Genomic DNA, 19,116 nt, shown 5'->3' with positions numbered 1-19,116 from the left:
TGGGAGCTCACCCTGTCACAGGGATTCGAACCGCCAACCTTCTGATCGGCAAGCCCAAGAGGCTCAGTGGTTTAGACCACAGTGCCATCCGAGTTCCTTCATAATCTTAGTATGCTCTTACTCAGGGGTCAGCAACCTTTTTCAGCCGTGGGCCGGTCCACTGTTCCTCAAACCATGTGGTGGGCCAGACTATATTTTTGGGGGGGGGGGGCAATGAACAAATTCCTATGCCCCACAAATAACCCAGAGATGCATTTTAAATAAAAGCACACATTCTACTCATGTAAAAACACGCTGATTCCCGGACCGTCCGTGGGTCGGAATGAGAAGGCGATTGGGCCGCATCCTGCGGTTGCCTACCCCTGCTATAGAACTGAGTGATCCATAATAGACATTGTAAATCACGAACGGTGGAGAGACTGAAAATGTCAGTCTCAAAACTGTAAGAAGCCAAGGTTTGACACAGTTGTATCCCAAAGAGATAATCTGGTTTAAATTTAGCAAATGAGCACAGCAAAGCTCAGGCTGCTAAAAACTGTTTCAAAGCAGATTCTGGCCTGCTTCTCAACAATTAACATGAGTCACCCATCCTACAAGTCAACTAGGGCTGCTTTTCTCACATTGCCATTGTGTCAGAAGCACGTCAATATTCAGAACTTTACAGGTTTGTGAAGACTGAGTGCATTTAGGCAAGGCAGGAGCAGAAGCAGCATGGGAAAAATTGGAAAGGGGTGTAAAAAATGACTTTGTCAGGAGTACACAGTAGAACAAGCAACCAAACCCGAAGAAGAGGGAACCTACCACTAAGCTTGGCTATGTATTAAGAATGCCATGGCATTTTAATAGGACACAGGAAGGAATTCTCCCCAACTATGATTTTGGTTTCCCCCCACACACTGTACGAGACAGTACATATGACCACAACTGAAGATGGAAAGAGTTGACAGAGGAGACTTATACCGTTAAATCAGAGGAATTGCTTTTGGTGATGCCGTATCCGTCTCCCCCAACAATAGGCAGAGGAACCACAAAACTTGTTTTGCATTAGGTGTTGCAGTTTGCAGCTTTGTAATGACATTGTATAAAGAGGGACTACCAGGTGGCTTAGTGTCATGAAATATTCCCCTGAATGCTATATTCCCTCCTTCTCTCCCCCCCCCCCCCATTTTAACATTCAGGGATTACAACACATTTCACTCTAACATATTAAAATAGCCAGCATTTCCCAAATAAGAAGACTCTGATTCCCAAGGCAGCAACAATCCAGACAAACACTGGCAGCTTTCCTCTTGTCTCTTGTGCTTGCCTGAGGATGTTTAACCTTAAAGAAAGGGGTGCTGGATGCTCTAGGAGCAGGAAGACCACATTCCTTTAAGGGAAACTTTCCAGGGATCGCATGCCAGTAGTAGGTGGGGCCAGAGGCAAAAGTGGGTGGAGCAATCAATGCAAATTTTACCAGGATGCACTGGGCTGCTTTCTCCACACACACACACCCCACTCCTCCTTGGGATGGCTGCATTTGCCCCCTGGCCTGCCATTCCCTAACCTTGCCTTATGGGAAGAGGATAGTCCTAGCTACAAGGGCAGCCTGGCCATGAAGATACGTGCCTAGCAGTGCATTCTGGCACAGAGGAGAGACCTGTGGGGAAGGTGGCAATCCCTGTGCTGCTCTTTCTGTGTGTGAGATGGATTTGTATTGACCTTCGGTGAAGTTTAAGCAGCTTAACAACATCCAGGGCTGCAACATCTGGGCCCCAAAGCATTTCCTTCCATTGTAGAAGTGGAAATGCAGAATGTGTCCTTTGCTTAAGGTTTCTTGAAGGGGGGGGGAGGGACCACGAGCAGAAGGAAGTATGAATAGGAAGCAGTAGAATGAATAGAAGATTCAAAACATCACCAGCACCAAAATGCATATAATGACACTTTGCATGGGGGGGCAGCGGGGGGGCAGCCTCTATCATTTGTGGTCGCTGCCACATCAACTACACATCCGTCAAAATATTTGACTTAGCATTTCAGTTTTAAAAGGCTGAAGAGAGGCTGTTAAATAGCCACACCCACTAAAATCAGCGGTGTTTTAATTCCGATAATGATTAAATAGGGCCAGCCCCATGACCGTTCGCTGTCTCCAATGGAAAACCCATCTATAAACTGAATGTGGAGTATAACCCAGTTGGAAGTTCTCCCAAACAAGCTCTTTTGAAATGGCCTTGGCAGAAAGGTTGTAATTCCACTGTCCCGCTAAAGCTAAGCAGCACTAGGGCTTATCCACATCATAAATTTAAAGCCCTTTCAAAGCACTTGGCTTTCCCAAGGGAATTCTGGGAGCTGTAGTTTGCTAGGAATTGTAACTCTATTATGCAGTAATAGACCCAAACAGGTAAACTACTGTTATTGAGATTCTTTGGGGGTAGACCATGTGCTTTAAAAGGGTGTTCAATGTGCTTTAAAGATATGATCAAGGCGTTTAGAAACCAAGTCTTATGAGGAACGATTAAGGGAGTTGAGTATGTTTAGCCCGACATAAAGGAGATATCAGAGCGGAGGGCTGTCACATGGAGGATGGAGAAAAGCTTGTTTTCTCCTGCCTCAGAGGCTTCAAGTTACAAGAAAGGAGATTCTATCTAAACATCAGTAAGAACTTTCTGGCAGCAAGAGCTTTTTGATAGGAGAGCAGACTCCCTCAGAAGGTGGTGGACTCTCCTTCCTTGGAGGTTTTTAAGAAGAGGTTGGATGGTCATCTGTCATGTATGATCTAGTTGAGATTCCTGCATTGCAAGGGGTTGGACTAGACCAGGGTTTCCCAAACTTGTGTCTCCAGCTGTTGATGGACTACAAATCCCACCATCCCTAGCTAGGACCAGTGGTCAGAGATGATGGGAACTGTAGTTCATAAAGAGCTGGAGACCCAAGTTTGGGAAACAGTGAACTAGACCCTTCCAACACTACAATCCTATGGTTCTCTGTTCCTGCCCCCAAAGAGTGTGTTAAATGTGTTTTAAATGTATGATGTGGACGCGACCTTACTGAAGAATACTGTACAGTACTGAGAACTGAACCTTGCTCTCTAACAATGGTTGCAGGACAGTATACACCACTGCACCTGGGTGAGGGGCAGCAGGATCGTTCAGAGATTAGCAAAGCAGAGGACATGGTACGCACAGCTCTAATTTCCAGCAGAAAGAAATAGATGAGCAGTTGAAATGAAATGAGTGGAGTGGTTTGGCTGCAACTGCCTGCCACTCGGCCATGCACCCACCCCAGCAACTTCTGCTTAAGGCACTTAGAATTCTCAAGAGGAAAAACAGCTGACTGGGCAGTTCCAAGAAAACAGCTAAATATACAATGGCAGCAGCCTGACCTAATGACTAAACAAGAAGAGAGAGAGGGGGGGAAGAGCCCTTTCTGGCAGCTTTAAAGGAATACAAACAAGGAACACAAGCTTTGCCGAGACAATAAATCACATACTTGGGATGCACGTTTCTTGGTCCAAACAACAAAATGACTTCCCCAGATTTTGCAAGGCAAAAGTAAAACTTGCAACCTGGAGATTGATTTGAAGGTTCGGGCAGATGAGAGTTGTAGCCCAAAACATCTGCATAGCTGCCAAGTTCTCCCTTTTTTTAAGGGAAATTCCCTTATGCTGAATAGGCTTCCTCGCGAGAAAAGGGAAAACTTGGCAGCTATGCATCTGGAGGGTGCCAGGCTGGGAAATGTTGCTTTGAATTGAATTGGGGGATCCTTGGACATTGAGACATTGCTGAGCTGCAACTCCCATCTGGGCTTGGGTCAAAAATTCCCCACTTTAAAAACACCCACTTAATGGGGAAATATGAAGGTAGGTTTGTGACATCTTCCATCTACTTTCTTACCTTGCCATCCACATGTGAACTGCAACCCCCCCCAAAAAAAAACCCCTCTACTTTAATAATTGTATTTTTGTGATCACTTATCTGCAGAAGCAATTTGGCCTTTCTTTTTTTGCAAATGAACTGCTTGAACAGATTTAATCAATCTTTTATGTTAAGATGGAAAGGGCAAACATTAAAGGAATGTTATTTCTCTTTCAGCTTCTTCTTTTTTTAAAAAAATTGTCAGGCTCACTGCAAACTACATGTGTGGACACTGCGCGTAAATAAATCATGGAGTCTGTTATCTAAATTAACAGTATATTTATTTCATAAATGTGGCTTTCCTTATATATTTTGGGGTGAATGTTCTCAAGAACAAAGTTATAAAAGCAAGATGTCTGAGCAAATGCAGCGTAGCAGAAATGATCTGTAAATTGTTTATTCGTTGTTTTTTCCATTTAAAATCCCAAGATTCTTTTAAAGAAAACAACAGAAAAGAAACCCTCATAAAATTTTACTCAACAGAGCCAGAAGCTTTCTGGCATCAAAAGAATGCATTGCTTCAAAAAAGAAAAGAAAAAAGAAAAGAAACTAGAGAGAAAAAGTATTTTATCATATGCTTTTCCCTAAAAAGAAGTACCCCTCTCTGACTAAATTACTTAAGTGCTACTCAAGATGCATTTGTAAGGAACAAATCAAGTTCCTGAGTGATGATATAAGCAATATATGTGGATCCCACCCACCCCCCTGCAAAATAATGTGTTGTTATTTTGCAAGCCAAGCAGAAGCCAATGAAGGGCTGATTAAACTTGAACATATATCTTGTGTGTGGCTTTGGTCATAAAGCATGGATCAATTTATAGTGAGATTGGCATGCCACTGTTCTTCGTTTTCCATGAGAGACAGTATGCTTCTGAGCAATTGCAGGTGGGGAAGAGTGCTGTTGTGCCCTGGTCCTGCTTGCAGGCTTCTCAGAGGCATTTGGTTGGCCACTGTTGAGAACAGAATGCTAGACTAGATGAGCCATTGGCCTGACCCAGCAAGGTCTTGTTATGTTACTATGAGAAAACTGCATCTTCAGTCAGGCGACATCTAGCATGATGCTGCAGATAACCAGTGGGAAGCAGTTGCAGGTTCCAAGATCTCAGCCTAAGTCCTATGTTGGAAAAGAACGTTGCATCTGCTTTGCCTGTAGAAGATCCCTCATTCAATCAACAGCATTTCCAAGGAGAAGTAGGGAAGACTCCTGCCTGAAACCCTTAGTTATGTAGACATAACTAAGGTAGATGGAGAAAACTAAGCTTGTGAGCATGCTGAACAGCAAACAGGCACAGGCAAAACAAGATTAAGATTAAGAACAAGATCTCCTTCCTTGGAGGTTTTTAAAGCAGAGGCTGGGTGGCCATCTGTCTTGGTTGCTTTAGCTGAGATTCCTGCCTTGCAGGGGGGTTGGACTAGATGACCCTTGGGGATCTCTTCCAACTCTATGATTCTAAGTCCCACCAATTGCAATGGGTTTAATTAATTTTGGTTGAAAATACTAAAAGCTGCAGTACTTAACTCAAACTTACCTGGGAGGAGTAACCTCCATTTAACTCAGGACTTGCTTCTGAGTAAACCTGCAGAGGAGTGTCCTGTGGCTTTGGTTGGATCACACACAGGGGAGTTCTAAGTGACTCATTCCGTTAGGGCAAGGATTTCGTCCCTGTACAATTATGGAACTTCTGCCTCCTCCCCGGGAACATCCTAAAAGCTCCAAATTTGGGGAGGATGCTCGTTCCAATGCACGAGCATGAATCCTTGTGCTAATGGAACGAGTGCATTGGGTACCACCCACAAAACTATCTTATACAGTATTGCTCTCCCTGTGTGTAACGATTTCTTTTCTGGCTTGTGGAGTAAACAGGGTTCTGTGGATCTGATGGAAAATAAAGCTGTCCTCTTCCACCACAAAAGGATACCAAATGGTAAAGTGGCTACATCCATAGGACTCTGTAGGAGTCCTAAGAGCCCTATGCTGATCTTGCCCTAGTGACTGCGGTGGGTTTGAGACCTCCAGTGCAATAGGATATGTGCCATTAATAGGCCACATAAAGGGCCTTCTGATTACAGTACTGTATATAGTTTCTGGATGTGTTGGCAAGGAAAGAGCAAGAACCACTTCCAGCAAACCAAAGGAGCAGAAATGCTACATGATTCCCCCCCCCCTCTGTATGCAGTTTCCTCTAAGTTGTTTCCGTCTACTGATCCTAGACATTGTTGGGAAAGGAAAGGAAACACACACTCACACACATACACACACATTGTTGGGAAAGGAAAGGAAAGGAAACACACACACACACACACACACACACACACACACACACAGTCTTTAAAAGCTGTTAATAACTATGCTTGAAGAAGAAAGCCCTTGTATTCAGGGTTTGACACATGCTAGGACAATTAGTGTGACCATCTGCAAAAGAAGACCTAAAACTGTGATGTACCATTTATTTACATAGCATGAACGTTTATGGGGAAAAACAAACAAATGCCAAACAAAAATTTAATCATGTGACCAGCAGGACTAAACCGCTTCTGGTGCAACGGAACACTGTGATGGAAACCAGAGTGCACGGAAATGGTGTTTACCTTCCCACCACAGTGGTACCTATTGATCTACTTGCAGTGGTGTGCTTTTGAACTGCTAGGTTGGCAGGAGCTGGGACACAGCAACTGCATTGCATGGATTTGAATTGCTGACTTTCCAATCAGAAAGCCAAAGAGGCTCAGTGGTTTAGACCTCAATGCCTGCATCCTATAAAAAAATACCTGGCTCATGAGTAAAAGCAGGAGATCAGGCAACTCTGTCTTATGCTGAATCAGACCATTAGTCCGTCTAGTTCAGTATTACTTGTACAGTATCTGAATTGAATGACAGCAGCTCTTGGGGGTTTCAGATGCAGAATGTTTCCCAGCCCTAACTTGATATGTCAGAGATTGACTTGAGGGCCTTCTGCATGCAAGACAGATGCTTTACCACTGAGCCACAGCCATCTCCTGAGTGAATGAATACATGGGAGGAGCCTAGAGAGGATGCCAAGTCAAAAGGGTGGAGTCCAATGATTCCATCACAGCACAAGGTCAAATGAAACCATTTTCTAAGCCCTCAAAATACTGGATTTATTCAAGAAAGTACTCAACACTGAAGGCCAAAATGCAAAGTGGGTGGAAAATACCGCCTCCGAAAATAAGCCATACCCTGAAAATAAGCCATACCCTGAAAACAAGCCATACTCCGAAAATAAGCCATACCCCGAAAATAAGCCATAGTGATAGGCAGTTTAACCTTGTACCATACTTAATTTAAAAAATAACTGTACCATACTTAATTTAAAAAATAAGACATCCCCTGAAAATAAGCCACCGTGTTGTTGTTGTTTTGAGGAAAAATAAATATAAGACGGTGTCTTATTTTTGGAGAAACACGGTATACCTGGCAGTTGGCAACTGTATCTAGGGGAGGCATGCAAGAAGTTTAAGGCTCAAGGCCACAGCCCAATGCATTTGTCCTTCCAGCCTGCTCCCCACCCCCATTCTTTTTGCTCTTGGGCATACATGCTTCTTAAATTTAGCCTTCCAGTAATTGCCTCCGGTGCTCCAATCCGCTCAGGCTTTCTGCACAGCACACAAGCTGCATTCACACTTCATAATTTAACAAGGCCATGCAATCCATTGTACTCCGCCCAGATTTCTTCCTCCCCCCCCCCCCGCCCAAACATAAAAGATAGTTTTATTTATGCAATTTTTTTGTCTGCTCCAGAGAAAAGTTAGTCTCTCAATTGGCTGTTTTACACAGACCCAGAAACACCATAAGTGGGGGAAAGAAAGTCCTTTCCAAAACCAAAAACCAAGAGCTCAAGTCTTTCCTTCCCATGGTCAAAGGACGGGTCTTGCCATACTGTAAAAGTGTGCCTGCTTCAAATAGGACAGTCCTCTATTTGAAGGCACCCTCTAGTTGAAGAGCTGTCCAGTCTAAGCCACTTCTTCCTGCCCAAAGGAGGGTTTGTCCAGTTCTGTTGTGCGGCCAAGCTAATCTGCAATTAATTTTAAATTGCTCACAGTTCATGACAGAAACAGAGAGAAAACAATGCAATGTCAACAGCAGCAACAACACCACACCCTCAAAAGACAAAGTTCCAAGTTGTTGTGGGGTTTTTTTGTCCACTGGCAAGCATTTATCAGGGATAAAAATGCATTCTCATCATGACATGCCTGCTCGCTTGATTTGTCTCCCAACTGTAAAGGAGCCTGGAAGGATAGTCACGAGACTGGGACTAGCAGAGAATGAACAATCAAGCAGCCAGGGTGAAAGATCACCTACCAATCAAAGAAGCAGGGAGGAAATGACAATGAAACCAGCAGTGCCCACAACAGCTTTGTTCTGGATCAGATGGAAATCAGTTACATGACACCTCACAGTAAAACACAGTTAACAGTTTACCATGAATGCACAGAATGTTCCTGCTTTGCTTCTTACTTCTAGCCAGCAAGCATAACAAACCATAATCTTTAGTTTAGCATTATGACTGAACTGGGGACTATGGCTTGTTTGGAGTAAAACAAGCCACAACCCCCAGTTCAGACATAATGCTAAGCCAAAGTTTGGTCTTGGCTTACCAATCATGCAAAGCCAGTCATGACGTCTGGTTCATAAGGAATGCTAAGCCAAAGGTCATGGTTTGTTGCTCCTGCTGGTGAGAAAGGAGGAGTTCAGCAAAAGTGAGTGCCACATCCACAGGCCACCATTAAATGGGGTTGACTATGACAGGTCCCCTGGGCCAATGACTCAATTCAGACTTTACTCCAAACTGTGGTTTGTGATATTTAGAACCCACACCATGGCTTGAGTTTACAAACATACAGCAGGCAAACCATGGCTTTGAGGTATCTGTTTAATTTAAATTTTCCTCTGCTCAGAGCTCACCTTCATAAGTTCATTCCTATCCCCATGGAGCGGTAGCTCTTGAAGCACAGCAGTGGTGTGTCTGTGAATTCAGAAAGGTAAGCAAACAACCCCTAGCACAAATGGTGTCTTTAAAACCAGCTTTGAAACACGGTTTCAGATCTGGACTAGGGAAGCCCTCATGAACTATGGTCTGTAAGCAGGCTGGCTTGCCAAACCAAGGTTTGTAGTAATGTCTGAATATAGCCATTATGTCCAGGATTTCAGTTTTGTCAATATGCCATGAAATATATTGAGTTTTGTTCATTACCTTATAGACTTGCCCATACGTCCCATTTCCAACAACTTGTACTAGTTCAAATATCCCTGCTGGATCCTGAAAAAAATAACAATAAACACGTTGATTAATTGTACTTAAAGAACCAGGCTATTGTGTCCTATATGATTCCATCTCTTGGAATCAGATTGTGAAGAATTAGGGATACAACTCATTTGGAAGGTCTCCTGCACAAGCTTATTTGAAATGAATGGGACCAGCACCATAGCCTGTTGGGCACACATGCACACAAGGTAGATGTGTCCTATTGCAGTCCTATTGCAGTCCTTCCTAATCTGGTGCCATCCAGATGCTGTTGAATGCTAACTCCCATCAGCTCCATTTGGCATGGCCAATGGTCAGAGGTGATGGGAGTTGTAGTCCAGCAACATCTGGAGGGTGACAGGTTGGGGAAGCCTGCCTTTTGCAAATTCATTGGGGTGAAGGAAGCATTTCCTCCCTGCAAAGAGTTAATGGTGTAGCTATGTTAAAAGCCATGTGGGCCAAGCAGATCCTGGAATGTGGAAATGCCAGTGTAAGGGAGCCACAGCTATTCTTGTAAAGCATGGAGAGAACAGAAAATTAAACTGTGCTCAACCTCACCCAAGCCAAAGGCAGGCAACCCAGTTTTCTAAAAACGAAAAGTTTGGAAGGAAGATCATGGGGAAGCCTGTCCAAAATCACAGAGGAGCCAGTGCCAAACTGTTGCAGTACAAATACTCTAGGGTTTCAAAGGGCAGTGCCTTAAAACTTGACCAGCAAATGTTGCTTCATTTGAGACTGCAAAAGAGGATTGTTTAAATTAAGGCTACAAGATTTTTTTCAATGAATCCAGGGACACTTTTCAACTTCAATGGATTTTGTATGGGAACTGATTTGTAAATCTGGGGACTTTCCCTGGGAAACAGAGACTTCTGGTAACCCTAGTTTAAATACCCCCTTCTGAATTTAGAAGTTGGGTCTACCTGCTGCTTCTGTCAAGGTCACCGGCTTGAAAGTAAAAGAAAACTATCCAAAAATATCTGAAGAAGTGTGCATGTATGACAAACTTAGTTGGTCTCTAAGGTGCTACTGGAAGGAATTTTATTTTAAATCCAAAATAGTTTGGGTACTTGAATGCTTACATTTCAGCAAGACAGCAAAGCCAAAAGGACAATCTTGTTAACTAAAAATGTGCTTTTGTCCTGATGTGGTTGATTTCCAGCTATTATCTTGCAAAGTCTAAACCATGGGTAGGCAAACTAAGGCCCACAGGCCAGATCAGGTCCAATTGCCTTCTGGATTCAGCCCGTGGACAGTTCGGGAATCGCCGCATGGATCGCCAGTGCGCACGTTGTTTCCCTCTCCCTCCCTCTCCCACACACAGTGGAAGCACCTCCTCCCTCCCTCCTCCTGGCTTCTCCCCGCCATGCCCAGAGGAGGAAGTGGTCTGGGCTTAGTTGGTGCCAACAGCAGCAGTGCTCAAGCGGCCGCCATTTTAAGCAGCCCCTCTCCAGAGCCCTTTTGTGCTCCACTCATCATCCCTCCACCACAGCCAGCCCTTGACACTCACAAGACACAGGTAAGCAGCCACCGGGGCTCATGGTGCTCTTGCATTATCCCCCCCCCCAAATAGTCCAGCCCCCCAAAAGGTCTGAGGGACATTGGACCAGCCCCCTGCTGAAAAAGTTTGCTGGCCCCTGGTCTAAACTTAGCTGTTTTATCCTAAGAAATAAAAGCATCCTGGTTACATCTAATTATTTAACTTAGGTTTTTGACAAATATTTGGGAGGTGCAGGGTACTCTTTACAAAAGAGAAATTGGGTTGTTTCCCCCCCTTTAATGTTGTTGAGTTTATTTGCATTTTATTGTAAGCCCCCTAAGATCCAATGGACACATTGGACAATCAAAAAACAAATAGGATTTTTTTTAATAAAAAAAATCAACTTCTCATGCTTTCAAGCATAAAGAAAACAAAACCAAAACTGCAAAAGTCTTGGCTTCCACCTAGTTTAAATAAAAAGGAAACACAGTATGCTCTGGTTTCCTGTACAGGTTTCTGTCTCACAGTTTTACAGAGGAGCATGAATATAGCAAGTTGGCTTTCGTGGCATCCAGGTCAGCTGCCTTGCTCCAGCCTTTTGGACTCCTCATCCAATGATAAAGACAAAGCAAGAAGAGCAGCATATGGTATGGTGCATTACAGTAATTAACCTCAAAGTGATTAATGTTTGGGTCAGGATTTTGGCATCTGTCAAAGGAAATGTAACAAACTTGGCAGTAGTTGGATAGCAAGGGGCCATAGAGACTCTGGAATACCAAATGCTGTTGGAGAGGAAGCTCTATATCAAAGACACGTCCAGCTCTGAGACAATTAGGAACTTGGCCTGGTTGGAAGGCTAAGCTGTAATAGACCACAGAGTGCTCCAATCAGAACAAGGACAGATCCAAGGACTAAAGTCAGAGCCCAGCATCAGATGTCTGCTGTCTGTAACACAAGGGCCAACGGATGGCAAAAAGTCATCTCCATTTTCAAGCAGGCTTGTGTGCAGTGACTTGCTAATGATGAGTGAGAGCTGGCCTCTTTGCAAACAGGCGACGGAATTCCTGCGTACTGTGAGAATTTCAGTGCCTTTCTTAGCGAAGGAACTATGTCCAAGTGGTAGAACATAAACAGAAGGCCCAAGGTAGGATTAGACTGACGAGTTCAATCATACTTCAGCACTGGAAATAGGACAGCATCTTTCACCTGAGTGCGGAAGGATCGCTTAGCTCCAACACCTTGCTCCTTCTCACATTGCTCCACCTTGTGCCTGCTCAGACAAATTCTGCCAGCATGTGTCACCTGGACAGACCAGTGTGTGCTTGCCTGCTATGTTGGCCAGGAACCTTTCCCAACACTGTCTTGACTACCCAAGACAGGTAGATAGCCTAGGTCAGCAAAAATGAAGCATCACCATTGTCAGGTGCTGGCACAGGAGGATGGGAGTGGTTCAAGAGAATGGCACTCAAGCATCCACTTGCTATTTACACTTAGGTAAAGGGACCCCTGACCATTAGGTCCAGTCGTGGATGACTCTGGGGTTGCGGTGCTCATCTCGCTTTACTGGCCGAGGGAGCTGGAGTACAGCTTCCGGGTCATGTGGCCAGCATGACAAAGCCACTTCTGGCAAACCAGAGCAGTGCACAGAAACGTCGTTTACCTTCCTGCCGGAGCGGTACTTATTTATCTACTTGAACTTTGACGTGCCTTCAAACTGCTAGGTTGGCAGGAGCAGGGACCAAGCAATGGGAGCTCACCCCATCATGGGGATTCGAACCGCTGACCTTCTGATCGGCAAGCCCTAGGCTCAGTGGTTTAACCCACAGCACCCTCCAAGAAGTTCAAATTGGCGTCCATGGTTCTCTCCTTCTCCATATTATTCTCACAACAACCTTGTTTCAGAGACCTTTTTCCCTGGAGACCCACAAAACACATTATGCAAATCCATGTTCCTATATGCACCACAATTTATAATAGTACACATCTATAAAACACACACTTATTAAATGATCCACAAATTAGTATAAGCCTTGGGAAGTGATCTTCAGTTTCCTGGAGAATTTGTAAACCAAATGAAGCTTCGCCATTCTCCTGCAAAGTTATCTTTGTACTTTGTTGCTCTTGCCAATCTTAATATGTGAGTCAATTTAGCAGTGAGGGCAATATGCCATAATCTATTACATCAAGCATTTACACCTTTTAAGTCCTTCCAAAATGTGGCTATAACCATACATGCAACCATTAAGAGAAATCCAATTAGTAGCTCATCCACCAAGTCCTGATTCTTGTTTAAATACAGATTCAGTAACGCATGTTCTGAGGCCTTCATGACATGCTGATGCGTAATTGTACTTATCTCATTAAACACTCGCTCCCCAAAATTGGCCACCTTCAGGCATTTCTACCACAAGTGCCTATAGCTACTTCTCCCCACACCCTCACCAGCACAAGGGTGAAGTATGTTCATGCATAGCTGAAAGTTTAACTGGGGAGCAGGGGCAAAGTCCTGAAGAACAGAGGTGTCTATGCCCTCATAAGCTAGCCTGCTTCCCTCCAGATGCTGTGGATGATACAGATGAAGTGGAAAATTCTTGATAAAGAGAAGCAAAGAAACATAATTAGAGTTCAAAGATGCAAACACACTCAAGGAAGCTGCAAAGCAAAGCTAGGGATGTGCATGGCCTGGGGAGAAGGGGAGAGTCCTGAGGACCAGATAGAGAGGCCTAGGGCCTGAGGTTCCCTATCCCTGCCCTAGTTAAGCATCCTTAAGATTGCAGTCATGATGTGCACACCTATATGGGTCTTCTCAGAAGTAAGCCCTCTTGGGTTAATGGGACTTCTCAGGAAGCATATGACTAAAGAACTGATGTCATTAGTTTTGTAGCAAACTCTAGCTGGACTGAAGCCACCTAGAAGAGACAGGTAGAAATACTGTGCAAAAAGCGAAACAGCAGTGGAATCAAACTTGGAGCAGATTGTGCAAAAAAAGCTTCAAGGGGATCATCTCCAAACATACAGATTGCAAGGACGGGTGCTGGAAAAATGATCTGCAAAATTAATCCTATTTCACAGAAACCTCCAGTGATCTCCTCCAGAAGAAATTAACAAGAGTGATAAATTACATAGCGAGAAATCAAGGAATTGGGACTCTGGAGGTTACACACACCCCTCCAACAAAGTTTAACTGAAGTGATGGACTTTGTACTAGATGTACCAGACGTTTCTTCCTGGCTGGAAAAGTCTGCAAGATGTGTGATGGAATCTTTTTATTTAACATGATGAACAAAACACAGCAAGGGTTATGGTGGTTCCATATTGCAGGGTGCATTCATATGACCATTTTTTCCCCCTTTCCACCCATGGGGTGATGCTTATTGGAATCCCTTTATGACGGAAACCCCTTGCCCATCCCAGTCCTGGGAATGGCTTGATATGCATTCAAATCACAGGGCTAAGCAACACTTCAGCCAGGTTTCATTCATACACACACACACACACACACACACACACACACACACACACACACAAAATAAAACTCTGCCAAACTCATGTTTGCTGGTGATAAGGAGGGAAAGCAAAGCTCTCTTACAAACCCAACAGTTCCCTGGCCACCACCCTACTCAGTGCTTTTGGCCAGGGATTGGTTGAATAAATAAAGGGAAGGACTAAACTTTGGGTGGACCCCATCTTGAAACTGCTCTGGAGTTGCAGAGCAACTGAAGTCTGTTTTCTGGTGTGTGTTTTTTTAACAAACACAAAGTTGCTATTCTCCTGCCAAAAGATCAGGTGTGGGGTGGATATCTTTCAAAAGCACTGCAGGTGGGGGGGGGGAGATTGGTTGCCCAACTACAGATGTTGCTGTCACCCCTTGCTCCTGGCCATGCTTGGTGTGTTTAATGGGAGTTGTAGTTCAGCCTCATCTGGAGGGCCAGAGATTTCCCCCTCACACAACTGAAGAGCAGGAACCTATCCTGTGTTATTCATTCTCAGAGGAGACCTATTGAAATTATTAACACAACTAGCTTAAGCCAATTTTGCACTTGTCATCTGAGGCCCTTCTCTATGTCCTCCATCCCCAAGAGGTCTGGAGGGTGGCAACACAAGAACAGGCCTTTTCTGTGGTGGCTCCCCATCTGTGAATGCTCTCCGCAGAGAGGCTTTATATGTTTTTAGGCACCAGGCAAAAAACATTCCTCTTTACCCAGACCTTTGGCCATGAAATAATCTATGGCCTGTTAAAGGTGGTGGCGAGGCTGCTATTGTGATTATTTTCTTATTATGCTGTCTAGTATTATGCTTTGCGTTCTGTTTTTTATTTTTATTATGATCCACAAAATATGTTTTTAATGTTGTACTCTGCCCTGGGATCTTTTGATAAAGGGTAGTATGTAAATTGAATAAACAATAAATAATAATAGCATAATTTTGAAGGGTCTACTACATGGTGTGGAACTTAGTGGGAGACAGCCCATAGCCTTTAAAGACATACACACCAAAATGTGTTGGCTAATTCTGCTTAACTTTGAGAGTTCAAACCTTCAGAGAAAAGGTGGTGGTGAAAGGCTTAGTCAAAAAGTGAGTGGCGCTAGAGGGAAAAGTAGGAGGACCAACAGTTGCGGCTCTTGCCTTTGCACAGTAGGTGGCATTCCAGCCATGCATACATCAAAGGCTTCCATAAATACACAAACATCTCCATACGCCAACCAGGCAAACTAGTGCCATCATTCCAGTTGAGCAAAAACAATTGGTGCATGGCTGTGAGGGCCATGGCCAGGATATTGGGTATGGCCTCTGGAGCACCCCAAGAGCCGGAGAAGGAGTCCTGGGGTGCACAATTGGCAGCGTCCATTATGTATTACCAGCAAGTCACTACTTCTCAACCTCAGTCCCACCCCCACCCCGGCCAACACCTGTGACAAGAGGATAAAAGTTTTGGACTAATTTATAGGATACTTGAAAGCATTACAAAGGCAACACCTGCATGAGCTGCTTTGACCATATGAATTCTAGAATCTATGGCTGCAAGCTTTTCAAAATATAATTAAATATTTTTGCATTGAGCCATGATGAGAACTGGAATGTTCCAGATTCATGCCTGACCCCAGCTATTAGTACATCAGATGGGATATGGCATGCTAATGTTGCCTCATCCCCTTGAATCTGCAGAATGGGCTCAAGAAGGGAGCAAGGTTGTTCCCAAAACTGGTCAAGGGGCCAATGGCATGTACCAGCACTCTAACTGCACCCAATAAAGTCAATGTGTTGGATTTCCCAGTGTACACACTGCACCTGCTCCAGTTGCCTATTGGGATAACTACACAGATACATGTCAGGGCTGTTGTACAGATTACTGAGATAATGTTTGTGTGAAATGGCAAATAATTCTCATAGCTTGTTTCCCCTTTATCCAAGGTGCTTTATCCAAGTTTCCTCTCCCTACTCCACACTCAATCCCAGATACAGCATGAAAAATAATCACAAACATAGAGCCCTACCTTTCAGGGCTGTTGTGAAATTTTTCAAGAAAAAGCATATAAAACATGCAATCAGCTTAACTGCAGATGCCTCAGCACAGGTCCATTCAGTCCCTCTTAGAGCATGCACAGCTCATTTGCAATAAGGTGGCAGGAAGCTGGATTCCTTAAACCAGGTCACACCATAAGCCAATCAAGCTCAGTATTGTCTACTCTGACTAGCAGTAGCTTGCCAGGCTGTAAAGAGGTTCAGGTTGTCAGAGTTCAGTCTCCTGCCACCTGGACCTTTTAACTGGAGATGCAAGTGACCGGAGCAAGAGTCCCTGCTTTCCAAGGCTGAGATGAGGGGCTGAATTCATACCGAGAGAAACTCAGTCAAGTCTTAGCTCAAATCCCACTGATTTCAATATAAACTAGGTACAACTTGGAGCCTGAGGTCATCATTTTGCTTTCCCTCTGTGCTGGTGTTTGTGTGCTTCCCTCCACAAATTGCTAGGAGAATATTGACAAGAAAATGGGCCTTCTCAGTGGTGCCCCCCCATCAATGAAGGCTTGTGTGACACCAATATCAACATCTTTCTAGCAGCAGGGAAAGACATTCTGGTTCTCCCAGGCCTTGTACAGTATATAAATTTCATTGCTGTGCTGAACTAGTCTATGTTGAGGGGTAGGGTATGGAGGCATTGTTTTCATTGTTTTATTACTTTAATACATATATACCGGTATACTGTATAACTTATTTCATTTTGTGGGTCACTTTGAGAATTTAATGTAACACAACTGATAAGCTGCATAAATACAGCTTGCAACAGGCTGCAGTCCTGAAATCATTCACCAGGGAGTCAGCTCCACCAAACTCAACAGGTATTACTTCAGAGTAGACTTATATATAGGTGTATGCTATGTTAGTATCCAGTCCAATGCATGCAAAGCTCTTCAAGCCATAATAATAATACCCAATTATTTTTATTTTATTCATCCGGAACTCACCAGAAGTCAGTTCCAGCACCTTTCAGGTGGGCGCCATTACCATTCTAAGAGACCAAGGGAAAAATAGCACTGATAATACCAACACTTAGTCACATATAGTTCTCACTGAGGTCTTAAGTCATGGCTAACTTGTTTGTTTCAACAGTTCACCCAATTTAGCCTGCATCCAATGCCATGCCACCAACTACTAAGAGACCCAAAGCATGCTTTGCAAGAGCTGAGCTGCCAGATTACACCAAGAGGTCCTTGCAAGACCACTTCTCCCTGAAGAGCAAAAGTGACATCTGGGAAGTGACATCTTTTTGCTGCCGCCAGCCCCCTCTGGAGGCTTATGAAGGAGCCAGCTGTAAGCCCTCAAAGAACATAAAAATCTCAGACCGTTGGGTCCATCTAGTTCAGTAGTGTCCGCACAGACAGGCAGTGGGCTCTTCTGGGTTTCAGGCAAGGGGTCTCTCCAAACCCCTACCTAGAGATGCCATGCGGGGTAGACACCCAGGAGTTTCAGCATGCAAGGTCTGCCGCTGAGCTGTGCCATGTCTCTCCCCCTGGCTCCCACGCTCCAGCTCCTCTCTTCCTTCCCAGCCAGGACACTTACCCTGAGCGCAGACAGGTCGATGCTGTCCAGGCTCCTCGCCGTGTAGTCGCTGGCCATGACTTCTTAACGATGCAGTACTGTAAGTGGCGGGTCTCTGCGCTGCGCTTGCCAAGCGCTCCTGGGGCACGGAGAGCCGTTGGGGACGCAGCTGCAGTTGCTAAGAAAAAGAGGAGGTTGTAGAGAAAGTCCCCTGCACGGGATGCTTGCTGGGGTTGAGGACTTGATCGGCTCGCAATCTCTTCTTCGTCTTCGCCTTCTTTTTCTTATTTTATTTATTTCTCTCCTCCCCTTGCCAGTCTAACGGTCCCGGTGGCTCAGCCCTTGCCAGGCAGCCTGTCCATACTGGCCGTTCGTCTCTTGGTGACAAACACAGGAAACCTGACATGCAAATCCGGCAGGGAAAAGCGAGAAAGGAAAGGAAAGGAAAGGAAAGGGGGGTGTGAGAGAGAGAAAGGTCCCTCTCTTCCCCCGCACCCCGCAGTCAGAGGGCGAGGAAACAGCCCCACAGCCTCCAGCCTTTGAAGACAAACAACTTTTGCACGGGCATATTCTCGGGAAAGTTTGCAAGGAAGTGACGTGCCACGGAGGATGGGCTCAGCCGGACTGAGCTGGAGAGTTGAAGGCGGGTGATAGTGGGGAGATTGATGCAACAGCTGGATCTGGTGGGACAAAGGGGGGCAAAGGGGGTGTCCGTGCTGCAGAAAACAGGTCAGGTATTCTGGCTCCTTCTGCTACTGCCCAAAGGGGACAGAAATAGTGCGTTTTCCCATACCGACTGACACCCAGAACCAGATAGTCGGCCCTTCAGATGTTGTTGAGCCCTAAAGGAAAGAAGAGCAATGGTGAAGGATGAACCATGTATCAAGGGCCGTCATTTTAGCAGGTGAAACTTAATATTTGCAAATTTGCAAATTTGGATGTGAGCAATTCAAATCTGCTATTATTTTTGTGATTGGACAACATTTAGCTTGGTAGGTCTGCATTTGATGGAAGAAGCACATTGGCTTTCGGGGGGGGGACTTCAATTTTACCTTCTGAAAATGTCGGGTAATGATAAATAATAATAATAATACATATTAATAATACATATTAATAATACATATTAATATATAATATAACTGCAAGTCCTTGGCAATCATTTTTAATGATTTCTATGCAATTTTGCACACATTTCTCTTACCAAGCAAAACTAAATTATATTAATTTAATCAAAATAACTTTTCCTAGTCATGTCACAACTTTTTAGCACCCCTCATCTTTGGAATATGAAAGTTGGAAAAACTAAACACGTCCTAGCTAGGTATGGAAGTGCTAGGCTAGGACCTGGAAGGACACCAGAGTTCAAATCCCCACTCTGCAATAAAGCCTATTGGGAGTGACTTTGGACCAGCCACTGACACTCAGCCTCACAAGACTGCTGTCA

At 44.5% G+C, this 19,116-nt stretch overlaps 1 protein-coding gene across 1 annotated transcript in view; it reads right to left on the bottom strand.

Annotated features, from left to right (window-relative positions):
• Nucleotides 1–18,270, bottom strand: part of NRK (Nik related kinase) — a 117,816-nt gene extending 99,546 nt beyond the window's left edge. Inside the window, exons 1-2 of the mRNA XM_035113283.2 lie at nt 17,694–18,270; nt 9,107–9,172 (exon numbers count right to left, since the gene is read on the bottom strand). Of these exons, the coding sequence (XP_034969174.1) occupies nt 9,107–9,172; nt 17,694–17,750 (123 nt within the window). The 5' untranslated portion in view covers nt 17,751–18,270. The remainder of the gene's footprint in view (nt 1–9,106; nt 9,173–17,693) is intronic.
• Between the last annotated feature and the right edge of the window lie 846 nt (nt 18,271–19,116).

Source organism: Zootoca vivipara, chromosome Z (assembly GCF_963506605.1).
Source record: "Zootoca vivipara chromosome Z, rZooViv1.1, whole genome shotgun sequence".
In the NCBI taxonomy this organism is placed as follows: domain Eukaryota; kingdom Metazoa; phylum Chordata; class Lepidosauria; order Squamata; family Lacertidae; genus Zootoca; species Zootoca vivipara.
Note: the sequence above shows the minus strand (reverse complement) of the source record. Positions and strands in the feature narration are given on the sequence as shown.